General features: G+C 38.8%; 1 protein-coding gene across 2 annotated transcripts in view; it reads left to right on the top strand.

The window, feature by feature from the left end:
• Positions 1–1,715: 1,715 nt before the first annotated feature.
• The window catches only part of Kitlg (KIT ligand), an 82,621-nt gene continuing 61,663 nt past the window's right edge, over positions 1,716–22,673 (top strand). For both annotated transcript variants that reach the window (XM_076854920.1, XM_076854919.1), the window contains exon 1: positions 1,716–1,911. In XM_076854920.1, coding sequence (XP_076711035.1) covers positions 1,897–1,911 — 15 coding nt within the window. In that variant the 5' untranslated portion in view covers positions 1,716–1,896. The remainder of the gene's footprint in view (positions 1,912–22,673) is intronic.

Raw genomic sequence — 22,673 nt, 5'->3', positions numbered from 1 at the left:
GGGAAGGAGGAAGGGAGAGAGGGAGAGAGAGGGAGAGGGGGGGGAGAGAGAGAGAGAGAGAGAGAGAGAGAGAGAGAGAGAGAGAGAGAGAAGGTGAGAATTGTTTGAGGTGAGAACTCAATTTAGCATTTCTGGCAGTTTTGAGCTGAGGAATGTGGACAAACTTTAGAAACTCCGAAAGGCAGGGAAACTCTCTCATAGTCTCCAGAAAGGAATGCAATCCTGCCAATAGCTTGGTTTTAGCCCAAAGAGACCATTTTGGACTTTTGACCTCCAACTCTAAGATGAATCTGTGAGCTTTAAGCCATTTCATTTATGGTGTTTTTTTTTACAGCAGCAAAAGAAAACTAACATGGTGAACTTCAAACTTTATCTAGATTTTCCTCTCACTACAGATTTGGCATATTTATTTTTAACAAAGGCAAGTGAACTAATTAAGGCAAATTTGGAATCTTACAGTCTTAAGAAAATAACTAATTCCCGAATTCATATATAATGCTTGCTCCAAAAGATCATTGAGGTTAATATCTAACATTTTCATTATCAAGCTAACAAAATGCTTTTTAATGTTCTTCAGTTTTAAGAATAAATATTGAAGCCTTTTGGATAATCAAATAGATATCTGCTCAAAGTATTTTTAGAAGGCAGTACGGCCAAAGCTCTAGATTTATTTATTTATTTTTGTGTGTGTGTCCTGGGATTGAAAGGGCTTGAGATTTAAATTAGCACTCTGCCATTTACTAGGTTGTTTAGGAAAATCAACCGGCCGTGTTTCACCATCCGTAAAATGGAAATTTAAAATAAAGGATCAATCTATATAATCGGTTTGTGGGAAAGATTTAATGAGAGAATTTATGTTAAAGTTCTTAGCCTGGTACACAGGAAATCGGGGCATCGCATACTAGTGTTAGCTATTACTATTACTGTTGCATTATCTTTCTGAATCCAAAAACTTCTCTAACAAAAAGTCAAGCTTTCAAAACCTGCGTTGTGTTGTCGATCTGCACGTTTAATAATCTATCGTTTTTCTTTCAATTTTGGTTTCTAAAGATACTGCAGTAAATCATTCTGAAAATAGCATCTCTCTTAGCAATACTTAACCCTGCGTCTATAATTCCTTTAATATTAAATATTCACTCACTAAAGTAATTGTTTTTTTTAAAAATCGAAGGGGTAAGACATTGGCATAACTACGGATCCTAATTAAACTTTTTTTTTTTTTTTTTTTAATTTCCCTAAGGCGAGGTGTGGCGAAGCGAACTCCTCTCGCGCACTGCCTTCAGCGTCCTCTCCCGTTCTGCCTCCGAGTAAAAGACCAAGCTCCCAGCTCTCTCCAACCGCGAGGAATTTCGTCTGTCCTCAGGCGGTGCCAGGTGAGTCCCGGCGAAGCCCGGAGGCCAAGCTGGGACTCGCAGCGCCCTGCACGCTGCCGATCGCGGCGGCCGCAGGTTGCTAAGCTTCTCCCAAAGCGCCCCCACACCCTCGTGGCCGCTCGCTCGTGCGCGCCTAGGCCCCCAGGCTGGGTACGCGCTTGGCCTAACCCGCCCAACTTCTGGGGCATTCACCGCACTCTGGCCGCCCTCCCGGGTCTCCGCCTTGCCCTTGCCCGCGTCTCTCCTCCCCGGGGCTCCGGAAGGGAAGGAGGCGTGTCCAGAGCAGGCGGGAGGGATCTATATAAAAGCGCTAGCGGCGCGGTGGCCCGGGCTTCACTCGCCGCCTCGCGCTGGGACCGGGAGCGCTGCGGGAAGCACGGGCTGTAGAGAGGGCGCTGCGCTCGGGCTGCCCAATGCTCGGACTATCTGCCGCCGCTGCTCGTGCAATATGCTGGAGCCCCAGAACAGCTAAACGGAGTCGCCACATCGCTGCCTGGGCTGGATCGCAGCGCTGCCTTTCCTTATGAAGAAGACACAAGTGAGTAGGGCATGCCCGGGAGCTCACTGGCTTTCCAAGAAAATCGTGCCCCAAAGCCCCGAGGAGGCCGGCACTGCTTGGGACCGGTAACCGGTATATGCAGGGTTGCGCCTGCCGGGAGAGCCTAGAGGGTGCGGGGGAGGCTGGTGTGGTGTGCAAGCCAGAGCCACCCAGCCTGGAGGATCGGAGAGGAGTGGGAGTGATGAGAGGGAGTCGGTGTCAAGTTTGGAGCCTCAGCAGTTAAGTTTGGAGCTGTCAGTCGGAAACTGCATCTGATGGAAGGGTCGGTTCTTTGGCCTGGGAGTTTCAGTTATCACGGGAAAGCATGTCTTTGCACGGGAGCTGTTTTCCCGTGGATTCCGGGAGATTATGAAACAGCTCTCCACGTGCCATCCTTGCTCGCTGGAACCCAGATTTATTTGTGCAGTCCTAGGTGGGCGCGGGTCGAGCCGCGGACGCGGGTGCAGCGGCGGGAATGAACCCAACACTGAGCACCAAAGTGGCCGCGCTCCCCGGGGCGGGGAACCTGCCCGGCCGCGTGCGGAAACTTGGCTTCATGTGGCGTTTGCCTAGTTTGCAGCTCTGGGTGGGCCCTCCAGAGAGCTAGAGATGAAGTAACGCCTCCACAGTGCATGCACCTTCTTCCATTACAAAAGAGAAAAAGTTCTTCTTTTTTTAAATGGGCACATCTAATGATAGTTATTGAGATAATACCCAGTGTTGCTAAATTGTGCTTTGTACATGAAACACTGTGGGTAAAAGCACTGCCCGGAGGTACAATTAGAGTCCTCCCCGCCGCCTTGAAACGAATATCTGCCTGGACGTCTAGAAAGGGACGCCACTGTATCCCCATCCACAGTTCTTTGAACCACTGACGGTTCCTACCTTTTCTTACTTCTTCCTTTCAGAATTGTTCTGGTATTTGCGGAGGGTTGGGTAAGTCTGCCCTTTCACCCCCCAGAGGTTCTGTAGGAGATTGCATTTCTGAAATGTGTGGAGGGATGGAAGTGGTGGGGGAAAAGGGAAATTGAGGATTTATGCAAATCGGTATTTTTAGAATGAAGGCAACAGTGTGTTGAAAATGCTTGATTAAACAACCCGCTTAACATCATGTTTTAAGTAGATGCCTAGTCTTGGAGAGATATGCATAAGGTCGGAAGTAGCAAGAATAAAGCCCCTTCCACCTGTGTGGAAAAGGGCAGGACTGAGAGACATTGCCTGGTGAAAAAGAAGTAGTGACCAGAACACTCTCCCAGAGTCTCTAAAATGAGGAAGAGAAGTGGAGTGCCTATCTCCTCTTTTGCAAGCGGGTTGTTTTTAGGCTTTGCACTGGACACCACACCTGGAATCACCATAGTGTGCTGTTGAAATACAAATATTAAGGATTCTTGCAACAAGAAAAGTTTTATTGTAATCTCTTGATATATGGGTGTTTTCTGCTTTGTAGAATAATAAACAAGGGTGGGGAACCTATTGTTTTTATTGCTTTTTATAGTAGCATCTGCTGGCATGAATGGTGATGGTGAGATCTGGGTGGAGAAGCAGCTAGCTTCTAGTTCAGGAAGAGCCAAACCTTCCTATTTAAACAAGAAAACAGGAGACAGATCAGGTTAATGTCCAACACTCCAAAGACAGGCGATGCACTATCAAGTCACTTTGAGAGTTCGAAGGATGAATGATCCTTGCACCCTTGCTTTGCAAAACAAATGTGAGCTCTGTAATCTCTTTTCTCGCTTTGATTAAATGGCTGTGTCAATAGGATTACATGGAATAATTCCATTGAAAACTAGAAAGAGGTCAGTCTAGCCTGAACACTGTGGCTGTGGCCTCAGTGACTCAGTGCTGCCGACCAGAGACATTTGAGACAGCTAAGTATTTTAGAAATGTGACCTGTTCAGACCAAGTTAAAGTGCAGGCCCTTTGGGGGGACTTGCTGATGTTAAAGGGCTTGCAGGCAAAAGAGGGCAGTGCTCTTGTTGAATGAAGGCATTCATTGCTTAGGATCTAATGACCTTCAAGGTTTCCTTTAAGGATACTTTAAACAATTCTACATTTCTGTCACTGAAAAAGGGGTCCCTGGAGATAGCACAGAATCAATAAAATAATCCATGGCATTAAAGGAGGGGATTAGATCCAGCTTCATGTCAAATTTTCTAACCCAAAAGTTAGAAGTTTTCTGTGTAGCTCTGCATAGATGAAGAATAACATAAGGAATTTGGACACTAACATTAATCTAATGTTATCTTTGTATCTATTAGTATACAGTTGTTTAAATAGTCACTTATAAACATGGCAGAGTTCCAGTATAGGCCAACTGGTTCTACACTCTCTCATTAACCACAAATGAAAAGATAATTTAATAATATTTTTTTACATATGTTAATTTGAATTATACAGTTCTCCAAAAATCATGGGGACACCAGGCATTTGGCCTTTCAGTCAAGCTAAATAAGTGTGAAAATTCCATCAACAACCACTTGGGGTTTGATGAATGATTGTTTCATTTACTTAGCACCTGTGATATGCTTCATATTTGGAAAATAATTATACAGGCAATAATAATGTGTAATAGTGACAATAAATTTAATTATAAGTCTGAAGAAATGTAGTGTTTTTTCATTTTTCAGATTTTTGTTTGCTTGTTTTTTGTGTTTTTTTTTTTTTTAATCCATGCTGTGTGATTTTACAGTTCCCAAAGGAAATTGTGGCTCTGGCTAAGAAAGAGCATCTCTTTCAATATATAACCATTTTCTTAAACATTATAGTCTGATATATTAAATAACAATTGGGAAGCCATATTTCACAACACCAGTGAAAATCTGGTTAAAAGTGCTGTCAGTTTAAGGTGCTCAGTGCCACGTTTATTGATGTTACACTTGCATTTTAGTTTCTTTACAGGTTTTGAGAGTTGTCATGACTGCTGTCAGTTTCAGTAATACTGAGATAGGAAAAAATTGTCTTGCAAATGGTGTAGAAAAAGCCATTTTAGATACACTAAAGCTCTCAGGGGAGAGGCAAATATAATGTTAGCTTTCACTAGGAAAAAAAATATCCTTTTCTTTATTTTTTCCCTTTTTTTTTTTTCTATATGAAGTTTGCCATGCGAGTAACAATGCAAGTTTACTTTATAGAAAAAAAAATTTGTGAAAAGAGCATTTTTACATCTTGTCCTTATGATCACTCAACTTGGAATGTGTGCTTTGAATAATCCTAATTTATGTAGTTTTTAATTGACATATTCTGCCAAGAGTTTAAAACTCAAGTGCTAAGTCTATTACATTTAACATAAAACAGGGAAAATAACCATATGGAAATCTGAAGTTTTGTGCCAAACCAATTAAAATTGCTAAATTTTATTTAACTGCTGATTTGAAGATAGCAAATTGAAAGTCAGATTTGTTCTTTAATGATAGGTGATACAACTTGTACCACACCTTTAATAACATTAAAAAAAAATTCCCTGCCCAGATATCTATGAGTTTTGGAGGTTTCTTGCATGGGGTGGGAATCCCACTGTCTGGGAGCACCTACAATGTTGTGGGAGCTTTGTAGGTTTCAGCCTCTGAGGACTTAGATTCCAATTCCTGTTTTACCGCTAGAAACAGATGACCTTAGGCAAATGAAATGGTTAAGCTTCTTGAGATTTCCATTTTGTAGTCTATCTGATTATAGAATAGTTATAAAGATTCTTCTCAGATGGTGGCTGTACAGACTGAAGGAGATTGCATAGATGTCTCTATCCCAGCACCGTGACTGACTGTAGTTCCAGTCTGAAATTTTCTGAGAAGAGAATTGCCTGCCTGCTAACTTTTATAGACCAGAGGAAAAACTGGTCATTGCAAGTAGATGATGTTTAACCAACAAAGCAGAGACCCAAGTTTGCCTAAGTAAGGATCCTTCAATTCAGGGCCTCCCATTGTAGGCTGTTATCTAACTGTGGACTGTAATTAACACATGACAAACTAGGAATGTGTGAAAATGAAGGTGATATATGGACATGAGTCATGTGAAGTTCTTAGGTTTTTCTTTAAAAGTAAATATGAATGAGAGAATCAAAATACAACATAGAAACAGAAATGGAAATACTGTCTCTGATTCAGTTTCTTATTGTCAATACTCTTGCTTTCTGAATTTTCCTTGTGTGATTTGGACGGTTTATTTTATTTTAGACTAAAGAACTTAGTCCGCTTCCTACCCCTGGTCTTGCACTTGATCTGCTGAGTGAGGCCATGCATTCATTTCTGCAGGGTGTCTTTGTTGTCCTTACCAGGCAACATGCAGTGACATTTTTTTTTTCTCATTATCCAAGTTTGGGACTCTTCCCGCCCCCCAACCCCCTTTTCTCCATTACCTTAAAGTAAATTAGGGTAAGACATTTGGATATAAATCTCTGAGCAGGGATCTTTTATCTTTCTTTTCTAGTACATGAATCATGAGCAGCTGCAGGAACTCTGTTTTTGGTCTTAGTCACCTGTGTAGTCAGAACAATTTATAAAACAAATTGAGAGAACACCAAGATACTTTTATAATATATGCTGCTTTCAAAGCTGTTTTGTATAGACTTTGTTTCATGGAAACCATTGACTGTAGCCTTACTGATTTATAGATGCAGCAAGATGTTTTTGCCTTTTCACTTAATTATGGGCACACTAAAAACTATTTACAGGGCTGGGAATTTGAGAGAATTATCATTATCCTATCCCTATCTATTTCTATCTGTCCAGAAAAAAAAGAAGGGGTAGAGGTGATTTTCTTATAATTAGGCCTCATGGTTCTTTTTTTAAAATCACAATGTGTGTCATCTAAAGGAAAGCTGTTCTTTATGTAGCTCTCTTTGTCCTTTGCTACATTTTACTGTTTTTTTCTAGGCTGCCATATTGGCTTGGGTATTAGAAGACTGTTCTTTTATTAACCTGAATAGTGAGTTGTATGACTTTGACAAATCATTTGAACCTCTCCAAATCTGTTCACCCAATTGAAAAAAAATGAGAAAGTAGGGCTAGGTGATTTCTAAGTGCCTTCCAGTTCTAAAATTCTCTATTTCTAAGATACTAGTAAAATAAAAATTTGAACCAGATGTCATTTAAGCTTCCTTTAATTCTGAGGTTTATGTAGCCATTGCTTCAATATAAAATAAATGATAGCCATTGTTTTAGGATTATAAACCATCCCATAGGAAGAAATTAAGGAGATTTAAATTTAGACTGTTCTACTTTTAGCCATTTCACCTACTACTTGATATTTCTCTGTAACAAGAGCAGCATTTATACTTTCCTATTTTAGCAACATCCATGGTTGAAGAAGACCTTTGGTTTCTCTCTTCTAGTCTTTTAAGTTCTATGAGTGAGGAAGAATCCTGAGGCAAAATCAGATAGCCCAAGGAGATAAATTAACAAGGTAATGCTTTCCTGTCTTTGCCTGTCTTTTCTGCCCCTGAAGTCTCTAGTATCTGTGTGCATGGAGTTGGAATGGAGAGAACAAACCAAGGAGGACTCTGATGACGTAATAGAAAAACTTTAGTTGGGAAAATTAGAGGAAATGGCTCTGCATTTGGCTTTGCCTTCAGGTTTGTGACCTTGGGCAAATCACCGAGTCTTAGTATCTCTGAATTCTATCCAGAAGTTAATCCTGAGAGGATTGTGAAGATGAGACACTGCAGCTGGGGACCTTGGGAGAGGGTTCTTGTGAATGATTCTTTTTGCCAAGTCCCCAGTTGCTTTGGCTTTTGCTAGAGTCCAGTACCATCCTGGAACTTCTCTTGCCCACGTCCTTTCCTTAGCTGAGAGCAAGTCCAGTATCCCCAGCAGCTTTTTCTTAGAATCAGAAGCCATAGCTGTCCTTTTCTTTTTGTTGACATGCGAATATTCAAAGAGACCAGCTGGACCTTCCTCCAGCCAAGAGATCACAGATTCTTCTGAAAATAGGGTTGTGACTGTGATGGTGATGCTCTGCTTTGAGCCTAGTGAAGTCTAGTGAAATACTGGTTAAAACAAAGTTCAGCTTGAAGCAATCCTCCCCTCAATTAAGCAAACAAACAAACAACAACAACAAAAGAAAAACACGTTATCTGAATGCAGGAATTCAGCACTTGAGTGTTCATCTGTAGCTGTTAGCCTTGACCTTAGGGCCCTTGAGGGCAGATTAGAGCATGGCCATAATGGGAGGGGGCAATTGGGTTGCCCTTTCTGTATTCCCAGTACACAGGCAGCAGATCAAAAGCCCCCCAGCTGTCTTGCAAAGAATGTCTTTGCTTTGTAGGGTGACCACACAAAAGGGTGTGAAAAGATGACAGCAAACCCATCCATCCAATGCATGCTTTAGTGCCTCAGTCACCTTTGCAGAAAAGGCAATTCCACTGCATAATTGTTTCCCTGTGCAAACCCAAGGGATGTGTTGCATTTGTCTTGTATACACATTATTGTGTTTTCTTCCAGGGGCTGAAGTTCATCCTGGGAACAAAAGCCCTGTGGGTGCTTAGAACTTCTGTCTCTTTTTCACCTTGACATAAAATCCCTGAAGCAAATGACCTTGCCATTTCTGGGTCTTCCCTAAACTCCACGGCTGAATTGCATCTCCTTACCAGCTTCTTTCCTCTAAAGGTGTATGTTCCAGGGGTCATGACTATTGTTGCCTCTAATAATCACCACAGAATAGTGGTTGACTATTGTGAAGAAACCTCTTGGGACTCCACTGTGCTAAGCTAGCGCACTGCTGTGTCCTGGGGGTTCCTTTCTCTAGACTGCCTTAGAGCGACAGAGAGAGTGTGCTTTGTTATAAAGGGCTTGCCGGGCTCCTGGGATGTGTTGTCCCTGTGGATGTACTGCCTGTTAAAATTTATATTCAGGGCAGAACATTAGGTGGAAGAGCAGGGGGAAGGGAGCATAGAGATGTTTCCATATAAAATAGTTTATAACACATTCTAGAAAACCCGAGGATTACAAAACAAACCTCAGTCGTCACAGGTAGAGCCATTATTTATGCTTCATTGTAGATCCACATTTTAACACTTCCAAAATAGTAAACACATTAGGTCTTTCCATTTTCAATGATAACCACCTAAGACATCAGTGATTGCTTTGGCCTGGGTCTCTGGTGGTTTTAGAAAGCTTCTATATTTGCTGGGCCCTACCCAGAGATCTTTGGTGTATTCTCTTAGACAGAAGAATGACCCTAACACGTAAGTCATTCTGCTATTTATTTGTTGGAAAGATAAATTATCACCATACAGGGGAATGGATGCTACTTTCTGCTTCCAGGTGTTCCAAATTGGGAACTGAAATACAGGGATGATAAAGGGGTTAGGGAACAATCAAAGAGGTAATTGGCAGGGATGATAAAGGGGTTAGGGAATAATTAAAGAGGTAATTGGCATAGTGTTTTAAATATTTGGATGAAATTAATTCTATGAGAATAGGACAGAACTACAAAATAGGATATATATATATAATTATATATATATATATATATATATATATATATATATATATATATATATAATTATTCCCTTGTTTTTGTAACAAATTATGTCTTTTTTTTAATTTTAAGATTTTTAAGTCATGCTCAGGAAAAGTGTTTTTCAAACTTCAGTACACTTTGTTTATAATGAATGCACCAAAGCTGTAGTACTCTGTGCCTTAGCAATATTTAGAAAACAGTGGAACTCTTTTCTATTTGAATGTTGGGTCTTTCTTTCTTTTACATCTTTTATTAAACTTGGTTGTTTTTATTTCATGTACATTTATATTTCACTGTAGACATAATAGCAAGTTTTTTTTAAATCTAATGCTCACAATGAGAACCTGTTGTAAGACCTTTGCAATTTTATATTTATTTACTTCTTACAATTTTAAACAGGTAGACTTTTGAAATCCAAAGCTGATTTGACCATTTGTTGTTTACACTTCTGTACAAATGTCACATGTAATTGATTCAGCTTGAAGGAATGAATTTACTGTTATACAGATGAAGTGTTTGACATTTGAATAGGTAGTTATTTTAAATAGTTTCAACCATTGTTTTGTCAAATTAAACCATCCTGACAGTAGAGCATGCCAGAATGGCACTTGGTAGAAAACACTTCCAAGGTTAATTAATTCACTGAACTTCTCTCCTGGGAGGTAGGTATTATTATTTTTTAGAATCCCATTTCACAGATGAGGAAACCAAGATAAGGACTTGTTGCTCCTGCCAACTGTAGGTATTTGTCACAAAGATTGCCACCCAAGAGATTGGGCTGGTGCAGTGTGTATCAGCTCGGCTTATTCAGAGATCTGGCTGCAAGAACATTAAACCAAAACCAAATGCAATACAGATAGTCACAACAGCTGCCTGTATTAGAATTTGGAAAACAAAAATTTCACAATTGCTATTGCTTAGTGGAGTAACTCATCCTAGATGCTCAGTAAATATGCATGGAATGTTATGGAACAAATGTATGCTTGATTCACGTCATTAGCTGCTGATCCATTTTTTTTCCCCCACAGACAACTGTACTAGTATATTATCTATACAGATGAGTTCAGTTGATTAGACAGGCTACTTTTTTCACCATTTACAGCTTTCATTTTCAGTGAACATGCAATTCATTTATTACTAAGTGAAACTAAAGATGATGTGGGTGAAGAGAAAGTATTAGAGTTACAAATGAATAATAGTACAGGTTCTGCCACTTACAAGCTCTATGTGACCTCAGTAAGCTTTTCTTACTGACCTTCATTTTCCTAATCTTTAAAATGGGCACAGAAATACCTAGTGACAGTGCTGGTGGTGATTAGATGAGATACACTAATATCACAGCAACTGGCACTTGATAGATAACCATTTCCTCCTCTGCCAGAATAGCAAATCACAGAACATTTTAGTAGCACTCATATGCTATAAGAAGTCAATTCACTGTTAGTAATTCCTGGCTTTGGCTGTAAGGCTTATATGCACAGATGAATTAAAATAATCCTTAGAGACTAATACATCATCTATCTTCTTTAACTCTCCTAAACAATCTTAGTAGATTAAAAAATGTTGCCCCCAAATTTATTTCCTTTATCTTTCTCCCCTTTCTGTGAAAGGGAACAATTACAAAAACTGGGCCTCAAAACAAGTTAGAAGTAAGAGAGCAGCTTATTGAATAAGAAAATAATAAGACTAGTTATCAAGTGAGTATCCATTGATTATATACCATGAATGAGGATCTATACTACAAACTGTGCAGCTTTATCTCATTTGATTCTAGCAAAAATGTGATAAAGTACATTCTATAATGACATGATGCCTCCTTTCCCCCCCCCCCCTCTTTTTCTTAAACAAATAGGGGAACTAAAGTTCAGGGATATTAGGAAAATTTGCCCAAGATTAAAAGAAAAAGAACAAACAAGGAGCAGATCTTGGGTTTGAAGCCTGGTCTGTTGAATTCCAAAGCCTAGATTCCTCTTAATCACCGCAGTTCAGGGCATCCCTATTCAACTTGTGCTACTTTGGGGATCTGAACCATCCCCTGAAGACCCACATATTGAGGGGGCTTGGTCCCCAACCTGTGGTGTCTTTGGGAGGTGGTGAAACCTTGAGGAAGTGGAGGTTAGTGGAAAGAAGTTGGATCACTAGGTGTGGGCTTTCAAACGGAGATACTGGGACCCTGGCCTCTCCTGTTTTCTTTTGGCTTCCTGGCTTCTATGAGGTGAAAAAGGGTTCTCTATCACACTCTTGCCATGATGTACTGTGCCACTGCAGGCCCAAACTGATGGGGCCAAGTGACCCCAGACTGCAACCTCTGAAACCACGTGCCAAAATAACCCTTAGTTTCTTATAAAATGATTGTCTCAGGATTTTTGTCACAGTGGTGGAAAACTGAGTAAGATAACCTGTAAGGCTTAAATTACTTTTTTTTTTTTTTAATTTGTGTTTAGAGGTGATCATGGGTTTTGTTCATATACCAGGGAAATCTGAAAGCAAGCAAAGCTTAGGCTTCCAGTTGAGTGACAGGTTGCTTCAGATCCTTAACACTTCAGTGTTGCCCAGAAGCATAAGTGGTTGTGGAAGAGCATCACTCTAACAAGTCATTGAGCCTGACCTGCACCAGCAGCCCCTCCCACTTCAGTCTCCTGAGCCTTCAAATGGAAACTTCATCCCAGATTCATCTGACTGTTGTGAACTGTAAAAATGCCATTTTTCTTGATGGAAATAAGAGTTACTGCCAATACCCTTGGTATCTTTCAAATAAAGTGGTCCTTGGTTGGCTGAGGGCCAATTTTAATTTTTTTTTTAAATTTTTATTTTTTTGCAGTGTTGGGGATTGAACCCTAGGTCTCACACTTGCTAAGAAATTACTCTGCCACTTAGCTGCATCTCTAACCCTCAAATATTTAAAAATTGTGTTTCAAAATAATTTCGTGGAAAAAGAAAGATGCATCCGAGATTACTTTTATCATTTTTTTGGACCTTATTTGTATGCTGTTGTTTAGAAAACTATTTAATATTGTCTTTGATTATGTCTGGGATTTAAAATCTCCCAGTCATTTGTGTTACAGTCTTTCCTTTGTAATTCTGTGTCACTGCAACTGCATTCATAGTACAAAATTATCTTCTGCATTAAAATTAAGATTTTTTAAACAAATGACTATTGGAGCATCCATAACAAAAGCATTCCCTTGGAACTGACCCATCAGCAGTTTAGGGCAAGGTGAAGAGAAGCTTACTGGACTCCATCCTGCAGACTGATCCTCTACTTTGGATGGCTAAGTAGGCCTCCATCTGAGCCTCAGTTTCCCCATCCACCAAACAGTGAAGATTGTACATTTCTTATAGGTGGTTTCTCCTATATGGTTGCTAAATGAAGTAATCCACAAAAAGCACTTAGTCCAGTGCCTGACACAAAGGAAAGACTAAATAAATATTTTAGGTTGTTACTAATATGGCAAAAACTGGAATATAATGCTCATCCGTAGTGAGTACTGCTTTCTTAAGGGAAATGACAATAAATGCCGAGTCATCACTGCCACAGTGAAAGGGAAAGTTGAAGGAATTTATCCAAATAATGTAGAGCTCTGATTAATTTTAGTCTGGAGTAATTTAATTGTTTTTATTTCTTTAGTAGAAACTGGAAAAAAAAAAAAAACAAGAAGCCTAAAATATTTAGCATTATAATCTCAAGAGAGTTTACCTAGAGCAAAGTTACTTCTTTCTGCCCTGTGTCCAAGGTCACAGAGTTAATCCATGGTAGTGCTGGCTCATGAACTAGAAATTCTGGGTCTGAAGACTGCATTCCTAAGCTCAGTGCAATAACTGGAATTGGGGAGACAGGACATAAATTCTTCCCTTTTTGATACAGTGTTGTGATTCCCTACATTTTTCCATCTGGGAGCATCCAAAGAAATACAGTCAGTTGTCAGGAAGAAGGAAAAGAGCATTGCTTTTATGTCAAAAGCACTTAGGCTGAGGGTGGAGCTCAGTGTTAGAACACTTGCCTAGCATGTGTAAGGCCCTGGGTTCAGTCTCCAGTACTGGGTGAAACACACACACACACACACAAAAAAAAAAAAAAAACCCACACACACACACACACACACACACATCCCTAGGTTTTACCTCTGGCTCCTGAGTCTAGTTTGCAGTGGGATCTTAGGCAATTTATTTAACTTTGCTTAACCTTTTCTTAACCTTCTATAAAATGGAGAAGTAATCCTTTGCAGGTTTTCTCTTTCCATCCTTTGTTCTTTTTAAACCCTTCTTTCCTTTTTTTACCCTAGAAATGATATGTTGTGTGCTTAATGTGACAGACACAGAATTGTGTTATCATATGAAGTATTTTTCAGATTTAATTCATATTTTCCTATCATACCATTAACTACTACATTATATCTGTGCAAAGTATTTGACTCATTGTCCTCATGTAGAGTAGAAGGAACATGCATGTTGCAATAAGATAGAATGAGGCTTAAATCCCAATACTGGCTTAATTCCTGGTGTTCACTAAGATCATAGTTATGTTATTTACTTTCTTTCTCTAGGCCTTAATATCTTAATTTTGATCAGGGCAATAGGGGTGATAGTACATAGTTTGGAGAATACAAAGATTAAAATGAGATAATATAGCAAAATTTTCTGACCCAGAAGTGATGCTCAATAAGTGATATCTCTAAATCCTTAGGGAAAGGTTTATGCCAGCAAACAGATCAGTATGCATTAGCCTGTGGACTCCGTGTCAGTTTATTCCATTTGTAGGATGCTATAAGAATTTAAAACATATTGTCATTAAGAACCAAAGCAAGATATGGGCAGTTATAGGAAATGGAATTGTGTAACTGTGAACTGAGATCCATGAAGGATCTGGACCTGTGTAACTAAGGATGCTTATACAAATCTTGGCTACCTCATAAGTCCTAAAGTCAAGAGAGGCAGCAAGTAATAGTCCAGACCCAAAGACTGTCCTATTCTGTTCAGAAGCCTAGGGTCATATTATTCTAAACCTACAGTGATGAGAAACTTAAACTTTCTAAATACCGGAAAACTTGACATTAATTAATGTCTTCCAGTATGAACCTCAAACTACTTTTAATAGTATGATTGGTAATAGCTATGGAGACTCAGGCACCTCTTGTATGGTTTTGAGTCATTTAATTCTTATCCTTGGATTTTCTCTTTTGTAAAATAAGGCTTATAGTAGAGTCTAATTCCTAAGGTAGTTCTGAGGATTAAATGAGCTAATGCATGAAAAGGGCTCGCACCAAGACAGATACCAGAAAACCTGGGAAAAGGTTAGTTGCTTTCAAGTAAAATGAATTTTGCATTCAAAGGTTGTGGTTTTATTACTTTTTAAATATTTATTTAATAGGTATAGAATTAACAATTTGGAAAAGTTTTTGTTATGAATTTGGGTACTATTTTCTTTTCAGTGATTTTTTTTTAAAGTTTTTTTTTTTTTTTTTTGGCTAGGAATGGAACCGATCATGCTAAGCACATGCTCTACCATTGAGCCATCCCCTTGTCAGTAATTTTGTTTAGAGTTTAAGAGCTTAATTGTCCAGGTTAATCTTCCAGTAAGTTTTGTATCAGTCAAGACAGACGCAAGTTACTTTTATCAGTGCATTTCTTCAGGTAAATAAGCATTCTGTTCTTTGACAGAACATTAAACTGTTATATTCCTTTGATGGAATGCTGACTTGTTCAAGGCACTTCAGAAAAAGAGAAAACAGCTCCCATTTTCTAATATTCTATAATCCAAAAGTTGTTAATAAAGGATTCTTGTCTAAATCTGATTTTTTATTTTTATTTTTTTTGGTACTGAGGATTGCACCTAAGGGCGCTCAACTCACTGAGTCACATTCCCACCCCTATTTTATTTGGAGACAGGGTCTCACTAAGTTGCTAAGTGCCTAGCTAAGTTGCTGAGACTGATTTTGAACTCGTGATCCTCCTGCCTCAGCCTCCTGAGCCGCTGGGATTACAGGTGTGCACCACTGTACCTGGCTTCTTGCTAAATCTTTGCATATGGGTACCTCAGTGATTAATTTACCAAACTGGAAATGTGTGAAGTAAATTTGAGTTCAGTTCAGAGGAGGAACTAACAAAAAAACTTAACCAAGACAAAACTGATGTAGAATCTTTTAGATATGGAAAAAGAAAAAAAAAAAAAAAAGCAAACATCTATTCTTTTAAGGTCCAAAGGAGGAGAAAGAGGGCGGAACCCTTGACGTGTATTATGTTTGCACATTGCTTAGGAGCAGAGTTAGATTTCAAAAGAGTTTAGTTTTGTAGCTTTCCCTGAAGATTTGTTTGGTCCTAATTTGAGGGATAAAGCAGGAAAATCAGAACAAGTACTTGGTGGCGGCGTAAGAGATCCATGTTCTAAATTCAGGTTATCTTGTGTTGGTCTATGGTTTTATGCCTGTGAGGATATCCATTTCATCTTCTTACTCTATGACTTTTAGGATTCCTACTAGTGCACACAATGCAGAATGAAGGGAAGTCAGACCATGCCACTAGGCTGGCTCACATTCTCCACTAACTGTATTACCTGTAGGATAAAGTCCAAATTCTCAGCATACCATACAGCGTACTCTGTGGCTTAGATGTTGCTTATCTCCACCACTCCCTGAGTGGTAGATTTCATTTCTTGTCATCTCACTATGTCCGGAGACATGCCCACCAGACTGCACTTGGTCTCTAAGGCCCTGATACCTGACAGGCCCTTCCTTTGCCTAGCTCAGATGGTTCCTCCTTTAGGAAGTCCTCTCCCTGTTTCCTGTTTGCCTTCTTCCTCAGCTGCACTCCTAATCTCACCCTGAACTCCTACAGCATTAAAAAAAAAATTATATCACTGCTTATGTTATACTGAAATTATATTTACTGTTTTTTACTTACCTTGTTAAATTACCTCATGTTCATATCCCTAGCTAGTGATACTATGCCAAAATCTTGGCAAAGATTTTGAGTTTAATGAATCATACCAGACGTAGCTTTGAGGGAAAACATCCAGCTATCAACATTTTAAGCATGGATCTGGCTTTCAATGATTTTATGCCTGCTGATCTCCATTGACACCAAGGAGAGTGAGGAGGAACTTTAAACATCACTGTTAGGCATTGGAGTCAGTTGGAGACACAACTGTGTACATGGCAGCACTTTGCATAAATGTACATACATAATTCTCTTTAGAGAAAAAAAGTGATAAATGAGCCACTTGGGATGGTAGAAGATAGTGGGTAGAGTGAATTAAAAAGAAGAGGGTGGGGCAGTTGCTTCACCTTTTTTAAGAAAATAATACAATAGCTTACATGGCAAGTACCTATTGAAACTTGCTAATTCAAGATATATAGAGGGATTACAAGCCAGAAAGGATTTCAAGACAGAAAATATTCATTTCATGTGCCAGATCCTGAACTATGAGCTAAGCATATTACTTACTTTATCTCCCCTAATCCTCCCCATCTTTGAGGGTGATAGTGGGATTATTCTATTTTATGGAAGATAAATGTGGGCTCAGAGAAGTTGAGCAAGTTTCTCAGCATTTCACAAGTGTCAGTCACCAAACCTGATCTGTTCCTAATCTCTTGCTTGCTATTAGTTAGATCATCTTCTCTTGCTTAAATAAAATGTTAAACAAAAATATTTTTCTTGATATAGAATTATTATAAGTGCAGTAAATGGATTCTTCCTCCCCAGATTACCAACATTGAAAATGCTTCCTTTAATAAGTTCCTCCTCACTCTCCTTGGTGTCAACTGAGATCAGCAGACATAAAATCATAGATTGTGCTGGTTAATAGGTAGCCAGTGCAGTAGACAGGCACAGGATGTTGTGTAGTTTCGGATACCAATGCATGTAATTTCTGTCTAGAAGGTGCTGAAGGACAGAATTTATGACTATGTGACAAGTTTTAGTGGTTCCATTTGAATTACATTTGTGGATTGAAGACAGAGTTAATAAGTTTGGCAAAAATAATGTTTCACTACTTACAATCATTTATTTAAGTGTGGAGAAAGAAACTTGGAGAAGGTATTAACCAGGGGTGATATTTTCAGATTTCATGGGTAAATTAGAAGACACCACCTGAGTGACTCAAGACAAAAATACTATTTCCTGATATCATGCTTTAAAATAATATTGCCGATATTTTGTGTACTTTGAAAGTTCATTTTGGGGGAATACTATCTTATTTGCCAAGTTTTCAAAATTTTAAAGTGATAAAATTATACAATCTTGTAATATGGACGATGTTCCTCTTTTTTTCTTCCTTTTTTTTTTCTTTCTAGTCAGGTAAGCTTCATTCAGCAAAGAACTTAAAAGTTAACATTTCTAAAACCAATAAAACTTTTCAAGTTTCATTATAATTGTATCACAAAGAACAAAGTATACCTCCTGCATCAATTTGAAACAAAGGTTCCAAAAAAGACCATAAATGAGAAGAAAATATACAAAAATTGAGCAATGAAGGAGATGTGCAGAAAGGTTTGTGCAGATCTGGCAATTTAAATATACAGCAGCTGAAGCATATCATTCCAATCTCATTTAGCTGGATGCTCTGCTCATGAGCCCCTCTCTTCATTTCCTGAGGAAGTAGATCTCTATTCTCTCCCATATGGTGAGACAGTCTCTTTGCTTTCCAAACAGTCCTGTTTACATTTATTTCTCCATCCTCTTTTGATTCCTCAGCAAAACAGCTGCTTTGAAAAGAAGACCAAAGGATTATCTTGAGATGGTTACCCATTTACTGTTTCTGCTGCCCAGAAGGCAAAGTTCATTTCTTCTTTCCCCTAGTATTATTTATTATTTAGAATAGGATTTGAGGCCTTGAAGTACATTTTCCATATTCCTCTTTTTTTTTTTTTGCACTTGGAAGGTGAGTTGATAGCCTTCCCAAAGCCATCCATGAGGACAAATTTCAGAACAAAGAAAAAAAATGTATTTACAAGATTAACTCAAAACCTTTAAAATAACAACTAATGCTAGTGCTCCTATCCTGATACATTCCTATCCTGATACATTGTAAAAAAAAATCATCTGCATTTTTTAAATTTCTGATGTACCTTTCTTTTTATTAATGAATTTAGAGGCTCTTAAAGAATCTTGTTATAGAGAATACTAGGCATAACTTCATAGATCTTGTTTAAAAATCAGAATAAAAATCTTGCCACTTAGTTGTGCTTCTTAGAGCAATGAAAAAGCAATAAGGTAGCCTATTTATATATTATCTACTTATTTGGTGTGGAGATGTGAGATGTCATTGAGTCTGCACATGTGTAGTCCCATGGCTTTCTGTTTCTGGCACACAAGTCACAGGAGAGGACAGCATCATCACTATGCCAAAGTCACTTTGAAGGAAGGGTAGCTGGTTTTGTTTCATGGAAGTAGGAATGGGTCTGTCAAGCTGACATAAAAAGGCTTCAGTTCTCTAAGCCCTTTTATGTGGGCTTTATGGGGGGATAACAGACAGATAAGGGTCAACCAATGCTTTGGCAAGAGATAAGATTAGCATTTAAAAGCTTAGCCTATGTCATCACTTCTGGATGTGTCTGATCCTAAGTGAAATCTTATTCTACATGTTCATTTCCAGCACAGAATCACCGTGCATTATTTTTATGAATGGCTGGTTTAGAAATTTTGATCAGTGACAGTTCATTGGGGTGATTGGGGGAAATTTATAATTGCATGGAATTGTAGACTTCTAGGAGCTCTGCATACACAGTGTCTACGATCTACCCCTGTGAGGTATTTTTAGTCTTTTTGATGTTGTACCCCCCCTTTTTTCTTTTTAATATGCCTCCATAAGGCTAATAAAAGAAAATAACTCCACTTTATTATACTTATCTAGCTCCTTCAGAAAGGGAGCTCTGGAGACTTTACTGCCAGGTCAGCACTTTAACTTATCACACTTTGGCACCATCTACCAGGAGAGGCATTTTCCAGTGGTTGCTTATTCATTAAAAATTATTTAGTATTTATTATAATCAAGGAGGCTATGTGCTAGAGGCCAGAGATACAATGATAAGCAAAACAGTTACATTGTCCCTGATCTTCATAGAGCTTATAGTTTAACCTAGGTTTTAGATCCTATTTTTCCATTTACATGGACCTAGAAAAGTATTCAAAGTAGCAAGAAAATTAGAAATTCAAACTGAGAACCATTTAGTTAATTGATTAGCTGACTGTTAGGATTTGGTAGTTACTCGTTCCAAGAGTAAGAAATTGGACAATGGTTTATACCCAGTTGCTTAAGTAAACCCTTCTGTTTATCTTTCTTCATTCATTCATTCTAAAAATATTTACAAGGGGCTTCTCCAAACCCAGCACTACTCTAACCACTAGGGACTTAACAGAGGGGGACTGAAAGTCCCTGCCTTTATGGTGCTTACACTTAAGTGCAGAAGACAGATAAGCAAAGCTGGTTGGTGATGTTGTAATTCCATTGTGTAAATATGAACACCATCTGCTGAGGATCGAACTGTACATTATCCAGACTTCCTCTCTGCCCCATTTTATATACCTGAGTTTATTCTCAAGACAAGTGATTTAGATATTGCCACCACCAATGGTCTGTACTATTTAGAAGAGAATTTGATTGTTGTAGAATTCTTATGAGTCATTTAGTCACCGTGAGCTATGCATACAATCCACAGTGTGTATATACCATGAATAAAGATGGGGTCAAGGTGTGAGAGATAATAATAGTGGGTAATAATAATACAATCCTCATTTTCACACCATTTACATTTCTATCAGGAGGAACAAACAATTAGTAAGTTAGTTGGGTTATCGAGGTAATTTTTGAGAATAAAAAATCCAGTTGATGGAGGGCTGGGGTTGTAGCTTAGTGGCAGAGCTCTTGCCTAGCATGCATGGGTGAGGCACTGAGTTCCATCCTCAGTACCACATAAAAATGAACAAATAACATAAAGGTGTTCTGTTCATCTGCAACTACAAAATTTTTTTAAAAAATCATTTTGATGGAAATAAAACTGATATGATATGGTATGACAAGAACAGCTCTGTAAGGCAGGTTACCTGGGAAGGTTTCCCTGAGAAGGTGATGTTCCAGATGAGTCCTGAATAAGAAGCTCATGGTGTTGGCAGTAAGTACCAAGGGTTTGAGGCAGCAACATATTTAGGGGGATTCAGGAAAACAAGGGAGGCCTGCATGGCTACAGCATCCTGCAGAGAGAGGCCTTGGCAAGGGGTTGGTGTAGAGATGGTCCAGTCTGTTCTGTAGGCCTTGGTCCATAGTTCAAGTCTTACAGTAAGTATAATGGAAGTGGAGAGTTCAAGCAGGCAATGATGTTTTACATTTCCAGACACACTATTGTACCTATCAAGCTTAGAAGCAAAAAAAGGCTATTTTCAGGTCTTCATAGTCCTTCAGTGATGAAGCCTGGAAGAAGCTTTAGTTGTACAAGGTGAGATGGTAAAAAGTGCATGTTTTGAGCTTTATACTGCTGGTAGAGAATATGGTAGGACTTGACAGACCAGATGTGGAAATGGGAACAAAAATAATCAAGGTTGATGCCCATATTTTTGGCTTGAATCGTCATCTTTCAAATTTGGAAATGACATTATTGGGGGTGCTTATTCTACATATGGTTGAAAAGACAGAATTGAAAAGATCTATAACACTTATAAGACATTTGCCAGGTAATATATTAGGTTCTTACGTCCATCATTTCTTTTAATCCTTAACAAATGTGTTAAGCAGATTCTTTTATTATGCCCATGTTTTAGATGAGGAAACTGAAGCACAGAAAGATCAAATAACTTCTAAAGGCCACGAGGCTAGTCAGGGCTAAATAGAGATGAAAATTTGGGCAGTCTAACTTTAGTGAATGTCTTCCAGCCCCCTCCCCAGTCCACTCTATCTCACTTCTCTGTGCATGAGCGCCATACACTTGGTTTTCTGCAGCTGTTTTGGATGTATTACTGAAGCTAAAGTTGACTTTTGAAACTCTACTATTTAGGTTAACATTCACCTATTGCCCAAACAATTTGGCCTTGCTTTTTCACCAGGTAGAAATGAGCTTTCCTCTACTTTGGAAGAGCTGATCTGAATCCAAGCCCAGGGAGCAATTTCACAACCTCTTTTATGACCTTTCTATTTGGTCTTTAATCTATGGGAAAGGCAGAGAATACGGGAAAGTGTGTCCTTCACCCTACAACTTTTAGGATTCCACCATTCAGGGATTAATGCTACTGGTAAAATAACAGCTAGCATTAACAGCCACCTAATGACCTCCTTTATCAGCCAGTCCACTTGTGGGTACTTTACATAACATTGTCTTAATCTTCTCAAAAACCCAAAGACATTACCACAAGAAGATTGAGATGCAGAGAAGTGACATCATTTGTTTAGGGTTTAAGAATATAAGTGACAGAACCAAGATTTGAATCCTGGTTTTGCTTTGATAATGTTCTTTTGTTGTAAACATCAACATCAACAAATCTGCGATTGAAGTGTATCAGGGAAACACCAGGCATGTCAATGAATCTGCAGTTTAGGTGCATTGTTACCAGAAGGGCATGTCCAAGGCATGCCAAACATAGTAAATATTTTACTTTGCTTTGGTAGAAGTGTATTAAAACTCTTATGGATTAGCAATCAAAAATTGCTTTTTTTAAAAAAAATTTAAAACAATCCTTATTTTACAAGTCGTAAACTGTAAAATTCCCGAGACCAAACTTTACGAAAAGTAAATGCGTAATAACTTTGTCCTTTTCTCTCGATTTTTTTTTCTTCAATGCAAACAGTACAATCCTAGTAGTTAATTTAAAAAAGAAAGGGGTACATTGGAATGTATTGGATGCCTTATGCAACCATTGGATGAATTGCAGGCAGGAGCAGAAAGCTGAACTTGCTGAATGCTCCCAGCACTCAGAACCCAATTAAGTCCACTGCAAAACTAAAGTTGTTTCGGCTGGTGCAGAAATCTGTTAGTGCTGCTGATTGCAAGTCTTGATGCCCCGATACACCCAGGCTAGCAAAATGAAGGCCCAGCATCCAGCCTCTCTTCTTAAGTATTTCCCTTCCCAATAGAAACCTTGCAAAGTTTTGCCTGCTTGGCAGAACCTCACTTCTGCAATCCTAGGATTGAAATGAGAAATGGAGCTTTTAGCTTTCAAGTCACTACAGTATAGGAACATAAGCTAGAACAGAAATGGAATGGGATTTGAAAGAGCAAATTCACCTTATCATCCACACCCACTATGCTTACTTCTCTTATATCAAGTTACTCGAAATCAGAAGCATCTAATGGATAGCCCTTGAACAAAATGCAACCTTGCATACC

The sequence above is a fragment of the Callospermophilus lateralis genome, chromosome 4 (assembly GCF_048772815.1).
Source record: "Callospermophilus lateralis isolate mCalLat2 chromosome 4, mCalLat2.hap1, whole genome shotgun sequence".
NCBI lineage: Eukaryota > Metazoa > Chordata > Mammalia > Rodentia > Sciuridae > Callospermophilus > Callospermophilus lateralis.
The sequence above is the reverse complement of the archived record's forward strand: the minus strand, read 5'-3'. Positions and strand labels throughout refer to the sequence as shown.